Source organism: Mixophyes fleayi, chromosome 1 (assembly GCF_038048845.1).
Source record: "Mixophyes fleayi isolate aMixFle1 chromosome 1, aMixFle1.hap1, whole genome shotgun sequence".
Classification (NCBI taxonomy): domain Eukaryota; kingdom Metazoa; phylum Chordata; class Amphibia; order Anura; family Limnodynastidae; genus Mixophyes; species Mixophyes fleayi.
Window position 1 is genome coordinate 157,036,647 of NC_134402.1, and position 12,152 is coordinate 157,048,798.

Genomic DNA, 12,152 nt, shown 5'->3' on the forward strand with positions numbered 1-12,152 from the left:
TTGTAGCAGGCAGCTTGCTGTGCTGGACAAGCTGAAGGGCTGACCACGGGGGAGGGGCGCCTCTTTCAGCTTGCTGTCACTCAACACAAAGTGGGCGGGCAGATCGGCTTCTTGTAGGAGCGTCCTGTGTTGAACTGCACAGGAGCTCCTTAGTGTATTTTGACTGTAAGGTGGCAATAGAGGCTGGAGTGCCTCTGCAGCATGGCGCCTCCCACCTCCCCGCACTGCTTATATCGCGATCTGCGGCGCTGACTCTGCATCAGCCCCAGATGTGTACCTGGGGCTGTGACTTGTTTAATAACAGGGGGGGGCCGTGGCGCCCCCTAGACTTTGCGCCCTGGGCGGCGGCACCGGCCGCACCACCCTCGCTACGGCTCTGCGGCTCTCCAACCATTCCACTTCACAGTGGAACATAGACTTTCTGTCAAGAGAATGTGCCCTGCACTGGAGTTCTCAACATCTGACTTAGATCCGCTAGGGGGGGAATGTGGCAAAGTGAGAAACTTACCACAGGTGTCTTGGCCTCACAGACAGGCAAAACAGTGCACATGTCATAATCAGCTTTATGTAAAGGGTGTCAAACTTAGGAACGGTAAGAAATGGGTTTGACATCTATCAAGGTAGTCAAGGTAGTGATGAGGAGGGGCTTAGAGCTTAAAAGGCTTTTGTTTACTGTGGGCAACTGATCGATGATGGCCAATCTAAAAGACAGGTGGTCTGCGTTAGATTAGTGCTAGGGATTGGATATTTATTTAAATATTGTTTGGGATCCTTACAATAAAACAGAAGGTTTTTATAACCAAAAATACTTATCTTATCTTTGATATGCCAATGTCACAATATTTACAGTGAGAGAGTAAAATTATTAGCAGTCAATAATAACAAGTACCATACTGACAGCCAGCGAGTACAAAGAGATAAATGATTTAGGGGAGCGATTAAAGATAGCCAGAGATTGGAAATGGGTTAGTGAAATAACAGAGGTGAGAATAGAAGTTTCAGTGAGGAGGGTTAGCAATCAGAGTATTATAGGGAAATAAGTAGGACAGAGAAAGGAACCACAGAAACAGTGCCAGTGAATGTCAGCACATTTAAGAGGATGTCATCAATGAACGGTTCATCATGCACACGAAAGGGAAGACTAAGAACAAATTTACACTGATCAGACTCCAAGTCGGTCAACGGATGCCACCGATACTGATTGAACGAACACAGATATGTGCTAGCACAAGTGCAAAATATACATAGAGTTCACCTGTAATTACAAACATTATAACTAGGTCCTGGTCAGGTGAACATTTACCTGAAAAGGCTCTGCATTACAAAAAAAATTAAACTACAGTGACTAGAGCAAAAAACTACTTACAAAGAAATCTAACTGGCAACAGCAAGCATTTGGCGTTGTTTGGAGAAATATACAGGAAGCCTATGACATGCTATAATCCAGCTGGAAAATCAGTTAGGAGACATTTCTGGTGGAATGCTGTCCCAGATGGGAATTATTTGGAAATGGGGAGTAGTAAATTTAGGCATATCAATCAAAACAATTTTGATGCAGGTCTGTTATATTTTTGTAGTCACCATAAATATGACAGACTGTATTTTTCCAGATTGTATTCACTGTGAACTCAGTCAATCAAGCCAAAGAATGGTAAAAAAGGCCACAATTTGTGGAGATAAATTATAAAACTAGAAAGATATTGGTCAACTGATGGTCAGATAAGGGGCTATAGAAAACTGTTCTTTATTGAGAAGAGTGGCAGAAACATCAGTTAGATAACCTTGGTGTAAGAATGATGTCAAATGGGAATATTTAGGATTGTTTTTTTCTCTAAACAACCATGGAGTCTAGATCTAGCCTAAGACATGTCACCTATCCCGGAGGGATTATGTCACTTTCTCCATTGCTGCCATGTGCCAGATATAAGTGTCAGAGGATTATACAAATTTCATGCAAGTACACATTTGGCAGCTACAGATATGGAAAACAAGCTTCTTAGACAGATCCCATAGATTGTAAGCTTGCGAACAGGACCTTCTCACCTCTTTGTCTGTTTATTACTGTGTTCGTCCCCAATTGTAAAGCGCAACAGAATTTGCTGGCGCTATATTAATGATAATGATGATGATTCTTAGATAACGTAGAGTATATTATCTGCAAATAATGAGATCTTTGAAATGTTCCCCCTGGTCTGCACTCTACAAATGTCAGGGTTTATTCTTATATGTGTAGCTTATGGTTCTATCACCACAGCAAAGATAAAGTTAGTCAGATTAATTAGTACATAGTCAGACCAGACCATCACATGGACATGGGCATCTTGGATATTTAAAGCTAAATTGTAGCTACACAGGATCATTGCTGCTCAGGAATATGAATTGGTCCTGATTTTTATCTAAACGTTTAAGCTTGCAACTTATGTCAAGTGCCCTCATTTGCTGTTTATTTGTATTATTTATTTAGTTAAAAGTGTTATTAGGGTGGAAGGGATGGTTATCTACAGAGCATTCATTTATATGCAACCAACTTTTTATAGTGATTAGAGTGAATGCTGACATGGTAATCATAAGGCAAGAAACCATATAGTTGGGGTTCCTGTTTTTTTACATTGTGATCCCGATACACCTGTAAGTATGACATAATCAGTCATAAGTTGGATACAGATGCCAACTAAACATGATGAGGGGAGCTGTTTACTAGCCAGCACAGCAAACTGACATCCTTCCCTTGACATACTGAGCAATATCTATTGTTTTGATAAAACCCTCAGTGTTCATATTAGGAGGACATAGCAGCAGCATGTTCCCATCTCAGGAGCTTCGTTCACCCCAAACACTTCTCCTCACCTGACCCCTGTAAAGCGCGCGTCTGGTGCTTCCCACCGCAGCCAAGCGCGTGCACACGGACTCTTGCCTCAACGTCACTCCCTCGTGAACGAAAGAGGCGGGGCTTGTAGCTGCTAAAGCGCGAGGCGGAGAACAGTCTCCACAGCACACGCAGATACGGGAACCCGCGAGCAGAACCCGCGGGGACCGGGCGGCGAAAGTGTTATTCCGAAGGAGGGGCGAGACTAACTAAAGAAAGCCATAGCCGTGTAAATATATACGTATATGTAGACTGTGATCTGACGGGAATGTGAAATAAAGCACCGACTCAGGCTATTTAGAGAGGGAGAAAAATAAATTCGATTAATAAACCAGTGGGGTGACAGCGGGTGCGCGTGCTTGGGTGTGGGAGTTAGCTGCTCGCGAGCACCCGGGTGATTACCCTCCTGTCTCTTCCTTTACCCGCAGGTACGGCCCGTGAGATCTCGGTGACGTCAAAGCTCTCGCGATATCCTGGCTAGAGAGGCAGCGCAGTGTCTGAGAGGAGGAGGCCGGGGAGACATGATGATGATGGAGCCGCCGTTACCGCCAGCCCAGGAACCGAAGCAGCCGGGTGGAAACCAGGAGGATGAAGAGGAGAAAAGCCCAATTCAGGCCACCAGTGGGAGCCACGTACCGGTCAGTGAGGCTCCAGCGGAGCTTAGCAAATCGGCCAGGGGCCTGGTCAGGATGTGCGACCTGCTGCTAAAGAAGAAGCAACAGCGCCAGCGGAGACAGCAAGGAGCCGGGGCCTTGCCTGCCTCACCCACAGGGTCAGGCCCCCCAGGCAGGAGCCGCAGGCAGAAGCGCAGCCGGAGTAGCCGCACAGCCAGTAGCAGCGACACAGACAAGAGCAGCGAGAGCGGCAGCAGCAGTAGCCAGGACGACGACGAGGAGGAGGAAGAAGAGGTGTCCGAGGTGGGAACCCTGGGCAGTAGGGAGGGAGCAGGAATACAAGTAATGAGGCAGAGGTAGCAGTCTGTAGACAGGGTGCCCACGCGTGTCCTCTCTATGCACACATGTGTGTGAGGGTTGTGTAAGAGCACTCTGGTATACAGTGTGACCGTCCATAGTCCTAGCTCTAGAGAAGATACACATGTCCAGGAGGTCTTTAGCACCATAGCTGCCATTGGATGGCATCGCTAGTTCCTCTGGGACTAATCTTTTAAATGGCTCCCAATATATTTACCTGTTGCTATCTTTGTGATCTTAGCTGCAGACGTTTGAGATTTCAGCAACTTAGATTTGGTCTTTATTGAGACCATTTTACTATGAAGTTAAAAGCTTTATTATGCTTTCCCATACTAAATTCACTTTAAATCTTTATAGGTAACAGGGTTCTAAGATCTCTTTACAAGTCTTGAGTGAATGTTGACTGAAAGCTTCCTATTTAAATAGATTTTTTAATTCTTAAAGGCTTGTTCTGACACCATAAAGTTGTTTTGTTTTTTTTTTGTTTTTTTTCTTCCTAGAAAGCTGCCAGAATGCATTCTGTACTCTGTGTGAATGCTAAGTGTGTATATGTAGATTCAGTATTACCCATGTGGATGTCATTTTGTGCTTTTATGTTGAACTAGGTGGTGATATAGACCTACAGTTTTAAGGTGTGTTGCTTATTTTTGTAGGAAGATCTTGGTCTAGGGGAGCATTGTCATCAGGATCCTGGTTTTGGCATGTTTCCATTTAATGCTTTTCAAGGTGAAACCAGAAATAGCTGTAGAGTTATGCTTGCTTGTTACTGACACATGTGAATATTTACTAACCTTCCTAAAATAAATTATTCAGTTCTATCTCCATTATAACATAAGTTGGGTAGGGCTGCCGCATGTACCTGAGTCACAAGGACTCGAATGGCCAGCAGGGTTCTCCCACGAGCTGCTGACATTCTGTGTATCTTAGAATGTGCTTGTGCTGTTTTTCAATATTGTTTAAAGGATTCAAATAAAACATGCATACTGGATAAAAAAAACACAAGAAAATGTGCAACACCACTAGTGTATTCTTTATCAATGTTTATCGCTGCTTTTCATTTGGTAGAGAGAGCAGGAATATCAAACACTAATCTGCATAAAATAACTTGTTTTGGTAGCAACATGTATGTATTCTTCTCTTTTTTTTTTTTTTTTCTTAATAGTTAAGCATATTGCGATAAGAACATATTTCGTTAATGGTTCATTGTGAACGGTCATAGCCATATCCCCAAACCCTAAAATTTACTTCATAATCCCAAAATTTACTTCATATGAGCAAATAACATTGACATGGGTTTATTTACATTTAGGTTGCTCTAGTTTAAATTCAATAACAAGTTGGCCTTGTGAAATATAAATGTATTTGATGCCACCAAGTTGGTGTCAGTTTGACAGTAGCCTCACATCTGTTTATTATGCTGCTGAAGACCCTGCTCCTTTCTCTAGCTAACTGGCTTACATCTATTCACACTGCCCTGACACCTGCATCACTGTCCTTAAGCTACTTGCTCACACTACACAACTATAGTCTATGAATTTTAATAGGAACATCTCTTCACAAATTATCTTTACATTGATTTTGTACTCTGGTATAAGAATTTAAATCTGACCAAAATAGTATACTAGGCATATTGGGAAGAGTGATTAATTATAGTTTAGTATACCCCTGGACATATACTTGTTTTTAAAACTTGAACTCTGTTGGTTTAAGAAATTTTGTGCTACACTGTGTAGATCTAATTAAGGCTTGCTAAGTTTGTGGGCACCTTACACTCACAAGTGGACAGGTCATGGCTTCTGCAAGAAATACTTTGTGCTGCTGGTGTATAGTGGTGGTTTGACATGTTCTGTTCCTGCCCAGTTGAAAACTAGGGGCTATCCTGGGTGAGCATGGGATGAAGATAGAATACAATAGGGTGCTCAAACCTATGTTAGACAGATCCCGCTAACTAGCCTATGCACCTTAAAAATTACTATTTTTCTATTGATGTCAGTGGATGTATATTTAACCTGGCTCCTTACAAGATCCTGCTGGCTCCCAACTGGTTAATTGATTTCTCCACCAATGGCTCAGACACCTTGCAAACTAAATTGAATCTGCTAGCATTTGTAGTCAAACTAATGAAATTCTACTGGTTTAAAGTGATTGTTTTGGAACACATTGCCTTCGTGCAGAAGACTAAGGTTGACTTGTTTTTATAAACTTTAGTGCTAAAAAGAGAATATTACCTATGCTTATACAGTTTCCCTTTATTGTAAAACTCATGTCGGGTAACTTTTTGTTCCTTTTTCAAATCTCTGGTAAAGCAGCTGCATCCACAAAGGTGACATTAAGCCATTATGTATTTTTGACCGTGCACAGAAATGCCAATGTGACATATCTCCTGTTAATTTGGTTGATGCTGTGTCCAATAGGGATTTTTGTAGTGGCTCTAAAGATTTTCATGTACAACAATCATATTACAGAGCATATTTTGTAATCGTGCAATGAGATTCAAGATCCTAAAATTGTCCTACATTGAGTATACACTGCAAATGTCTCTTCTTGGATCAAAACTGTAATGTGTGTAAAACAACCTGATTTTTCTTTTACTTATTAATGCTTAAACTTGCTTGTATTATGTGCAGACAACCTGCTGCTCATGGCTATTAAGGAATTTATTTTTTCAAAGCCAATATCTACTTTTCTTGTGTGTGTTTTTTTTTTTTTTTTTTTATTTTTTTTTTTATTTTTAAACGTTCATAGGCTATTGTGACTAGGGGGGGATCCTGTAATTTAAAATCTCATTAGTACTGTAATAAAAATACAATAAGCTGCAGGTATGTTGGTATGGCCAAATTCACATAACGTTGAAGTGCAACTGCCACCTACACATAGTGGAAGAGGACTGACCTGGTATTCATGTGACTATGGTCTATCCACTATTAATCTGTTGCATTGCCAAGTAACAACAAATTAATTGATTGCAATCACTTGAATGTTCGCTTGGCTCAGAAAATTACATGCACACCTTAAAGAGAATAAAACTGTTGATGCCATCTGTCAACCATAGTAAAAGTTGAAATAAACTTTGTTTTTTCCATTGAAAATAGTTATGCGTATATTAGGATATAGGGTTGCCCTGTGATTAAAGTTGCTATATGTAGTGCTGACTTGAGGCTGTTGGGCCTAATGAATTGGTTTATGCTGTATTTTGTTATATGTAGGTTGATGTAGTTTATAATAAACTAATATGAAGTTTTTTTGGGATTTATAATTGTCATTATAACTAGGAGGGTATTATTACATATAGAGTTGCATACAATTTAATGAGGGGCAGGTTATGGCCACATGGCACGTTGAATACTGGTACCAATAAGATGTTTTAATTTCAAAATTTTACAATTTTGAGAGCTAGTGTCTGCAGACCCTTTTAACGATTTGGACTATAGTGTCAGATCATTGGTAAGGGTTGCACTACACATAGAAATGCTTTGATGCATGGTCAGTGTGTGTTTTATAATTGGTATTCAGATATGGTTGTTTTGTACCAGTTCTACCTTTTTTTTGCATCATTTAATTCTGGATCAGGTACCACTAGATACGTAAATTCCACCCACTGGGGCAAGACTTTTTAAATCCCTGGCAAATCAAAAGTTATCTTGTGCACATACTAAATTTTAAATACAGCTATTTTTAAGGGATCAAATTACATGCATCATTTATGGTCTCTTACAGTAGATTTCATTTTAGTGTGGACCTGGATACAGCACAATGTAGTCAATGGTGGTTGTTTAGGTGGGGGGATGTTTTGACCTTGTAGTACTTTTTAAGTCGAGACCTTTTTTATGTTGGGTGCACAAGTGCTCTAAAAGCACAGATCATAGGATCACTGGCTGCATGTTACTATGTAAGCAGTTGCTGACTACTCAATCATTTCTGCATAGCGTTCACTAGAATGCTGTACAGTGTATACAAAATATGGTACTTTTGCATCCTGTATCCCCCCGGTGAACATATGACCACCAGTGCCCCCCTGCAGGAGAGGAAGCTAATGGACCTATACAGAGAAATAAAAAATATTTTGACCAGCAGCACTGATTATTTAAACACGCTACTAGAAAGAAGCTGTCACTAAAAATGTGTGTATATATATATATATATATATATATATATATATATATATATATATATATATATAAATATATGCTGTGTGTTTTTGTATTTTTTTTTTTACTTGGGCTGGAAAAGCTTGCATACTCAAGTGCTGCCATTTGCTGATAGGTTACATTTAAAGGGAAGGGATCACATGAGCAAATAAGTTATGAGCACACTGCATGCAACGTTTTGGGGGATTAGTTGCTTTCATGTGATGCTAGAAGGGTATTCCTCGTTTACTTTGTCCAGCTGCCATGGGGGCAATAAAGCGCTTATAAAGGGTTTGCTTTTCTAGCTGAAAAAAATGCTAGCATTTATAGTTTTACACCACCCACATTTCTGTTTGGTTTGTGGTATGATTACCTGACTGCTGAACTATTGTGATTGTTTACATACTAGTATTGTGTACACTGAATATATCTTTGTATCTGGCTCCTTTGAGTTTTTGACAGATTAGGTTAAAAGGGGACCCCTTAAATATTTTTGTCTGTGGGACATATACCCCCCTGAAAGCCTCATTGTTGGCTATACACATTAGTTTTTGAACAAACTAATGTATTCTGTATAATTGTGTAAATAAATAGTTACGGTGCTGATTTGGTTTTAAATTGTTTTTTTTTTTTTTGTTTTTTTTGTTGTTGTTGTTCTTGGCTCAGTCAAAAAACGATTGCTTCACACACATGACAATTTTCAAAAAGTTAGTCAATGTTTATAATGCACACAGTTTTATTTTGAACTTCATTTGCTTCTAATTTGCAGCTTTCTATTGCCTGTTTCAGAATATTTAAACTGTTTAAGAATGATTCTACTTAAAACCACTTGGAAATTTGGTTTGTATCCTGATATAAGGATTAATTGTCATTTTATGCAGTCAAAATATTCCAAGCAAATCTAGCATATGTTGGTTGTTTTCAGCTTTTGAGCTTAGAAACGTAGTTCTAACAGGATATATTCAATTTTTTACCCTGATTATCCTTTATATGGCACCTCACATGCTGTGGCATTGGATAATCAGAATTTTATACAAGCACATCAATGCTTGCCCCAATCAGGCTTAGTCTGATTTTATGTGAATCTGTTTAAGAAACTCATCTAATCTGAAGAACCAGTGTATTTTTGGATCTTCACTAGAGTAAACTCTAATGGACACATGCCTCAAAGCTTGTAAGGTGGCGTACTAGTTACTATCATCTTGCCACATGCTTTTATAGCGTAACATAGCCCGTCTTTCTTGATGTTTTCATAAAGTTGAATAAAAAATACATGGGCTGAAAGTGCCGTATTAAAACTTTTTTTTTTGTAAAATGAAAAATACTAATTAGTCACTAATAAAATAGTGCCACCAATAAAAGCTGTAAAACCGTTTCTGTGTTGCCTTAATACCAAAGTATTCCCAAGCAAGACCAATCAAGAGCATTGTATTTTGAATTACACATTTTACTTTTTTCTCTCTAATTCTTGTAAGCTAAAATAGTAAATAGGATTATGAACTAATAGGGACTATGTACCAATCTACATTGTTTGGCTTTTTTTGTTTTAATTGATTCAAAAAAATTAATTCTTGTGTTTCCTTTCAATTGCTTTCTTCAAAGCTTTTCGTGACTTGGATAAAACTGTTTGAATTGTTGGTGATCATTCCTTTTTTTTCCATGTTGCTTTTCCAAGCTTTCACCATAGACTAATGTATGTGATGTGCATGAGGAAATAAAATGCTGTTCGAGTCCTGCAATGGTTTGCTGAATCTAGTTTCCTCTCCTATGGTTGGGGTGCTTAAGTGACAATATGTAAAGGGAAATACAGATGTATTTCTTTATTTTTATGGACACCATGAGGTGCAATTTTTCTTTTGTTATAGTACAAGATAAATGATGTAATTTTAGTTGACAGGTCCATTTTAAAGAAGAAAAAAGCTTTGCTTTATGTAAAATGGACAACAGCCAGTATTTGGCCATTTGTTTTTAATTGCGAACTAGTTATGTTGTCAATATGAAGTTTAAAGGTTAATTCCACTAGTTGCTAAATTTGTGTACTGTTATCCCAAACTAACTATTCTAATTAAAAATGTTTAAACGCTTTCAAAAATTTGATTGAGTGTAAGAAAATATGCAAGAGGGTTTTTTCTTTTAAGAACAATTTATTGCCGTTTATCAATTAAAACCTCTTTTAAATATGTCAGAGTGCTTTAGATTTTTAATAAATGTGGAACTTTCCAAATATAGATAAAACAAATGTAATGACTATATAAATTGGGAAAGCAAAATAATGCATTTCCTTAAAGCACTGATTCACTTTTCAGGCCTTAATCACTGATACATCAGTATAACTTTTTTCTTATGTGGTTGTCTGATTTTCTGGTGAAAAGCAGTGCTAGAACTGAACCATGACATCATTTATAAAGCATTGCATATAAAGTAGGGATTGTTTTTCTCTGCTTATCAATACAGCTTATACAATGCAACTCTGAGAATGAACATTTCAGCACAAAGCAATAAAAATAACTTGTAGTAGTTTCCCAAAAGTTAGTGTTTGTTACTTTTAATGAATTATAATGGGTTATAAAGGAAACTATTCTTGAATACAATTTGGGTTTTACAGTTTTTAGATTTGTACCAGTAGTTACACTGAATTAAAATACCTGTAACCTGAAATACAAAATGACATTACAAAACCTGGCAGGGCAAGAGAGATATTAATTTTTAGTTTTTTAGTTAAGTGCAAGAACTCTCTTCTAATTGTCTGATTTTAGGTTGTGGTGTGTGATGTGATTAGCGCATAAAATGTTCTCCCTATTCAATTTCTTTTCTAAAATATATTCAGTTTTAGCAAGGTGTTTAAATCATCAAAATAACTTTCCTCTTTGCGTTATTTTGTATGTACAAATATATATTCCTACTGTGTACAGTGAATAGTCTACTGCAAATTATATAGTTTAGTGGAAGGTTCTAAACAGTGACAATTCTAAAGTGACTTCTAGTATCTGTTTTTTATGATGGGGGTTGCATTAACGCTGGGGTGATGACATCAGAACTTGCTGTTTTATACGTATAGTGATCACTTGTGTCTAATAAGGATATTAATCATTGCGGGTTTCGTTGCCATATTAAAGCACTCTGCCTGAGTGGCAGAATGTTTCTAACTGGACGTACCTAGCAGTGCTGCGGCAGATCAACAAGATCATGCTTGAATCTGTTAGTATGGTTGGCAAATGACCACACAGCCTGTTGTCCATATTTATATACATGTCCAAAAAAATAATTATTTTTCAGTCATTCAATTTGCTTTTTTGTCCACATATGTAAGATATTTGAGGTGCATCTGTGATCACCATAAGGCGTACAAGTCCGTCTGCCTACTGAATTTTCCTGTGGAGCATTTCTTTTCTGCATCACTACTTCCTTTTTATGAGTTGGTATAGTCTATTGGACACATAATGTTCATATTATACAGAAGGATGTTTCTCTTCAGAGACTTTATTGGGATGGCTCTTGTCTGTTCTATAGTAGTCATCTACAGTATCTGGTAAGGAGTGCAGCAGTAATAGTTAATCTAAGGTATTTTTAAAACAAAGGGTTATTCCGATTATCCATTTGGGCCATGCAACAAGCATTTTGTAACATTCACAAATGTCTGTCAGTTTGCTGGTCTTTGTGGCTGAAATTCGGCCGTTTGTGAATGAATAGCTTGCCCTTCCCTGAGGATGACCTGCCCCTGTTGCCTCTAATCTGTGTTACAATCTATTTACTCGAGTTGTAGAATCCAACATTCGTAGCGGAAGATCTTGTTTAATGGCTTTTTGTTGGGATGTTTCCATAGACGTAATAGACTACATTGTCTCCTACTGCAGAAGTAGTGATGGCCATGCAAAAATGATTTTACTCTACGAATGCATAGTATTTTGGTTGTGCCTAACTTTACAAATTTTTCTTTGATTTTGATACTCATGCGGGAGGGCAAAGTCATGGTGGACACTCTTTGATATGCCTGTGACTATACTTCATATATCTTAAGCAATTTTATTGCCCTACAACAGTACCTTTTAAAAAATAAGCGCAATTTCTCTTTCCAATGGAGTCTTACGATTATCTTCAGGAATGCCAAAACCCACCATGAGTAACACATCCAGGAGCTTTTCTGGGCGTCCGTTGAGCCCTCCGGATGGGAGTGTACCTTTCATGTAC

General features: G+C 38.4%; 1 protein-coding gene across 4 annotated transcripts in view; it reads left to right on the forward strand.

The window, feature by feature from the left end:
• Positions 1–2,943: 2,943 nt before the first annotated feature.
• Positions 2,944–12,152, forward strand: part of ANKRD17 (ankyrin repeat domain 17) — a 104,164-nt gene continuing 94,955 nt past the window's right edge. For 3 of the 4 annotated variants that reach the window (XM_075202259.1, XM_075202266.1, XM_075202276.1), the window contains exons 1-2: positions 2,944–3,095; positions 3,295–3,783. In XM_075202259.1, the coding sequence (XP_075058360.1) occupies positions 3,388–3,783 (396 nt within the window). In that variant the 5' untranslated portion in view covers positions 2,944–3,095; positions 3,295–3,387. The remainder of the gene's footprint in view (positions 3,096–3,294; positions 3,784–12,152) is intronic. The other variant, XM_075202292.1, reaches the window with a different exon arrangement.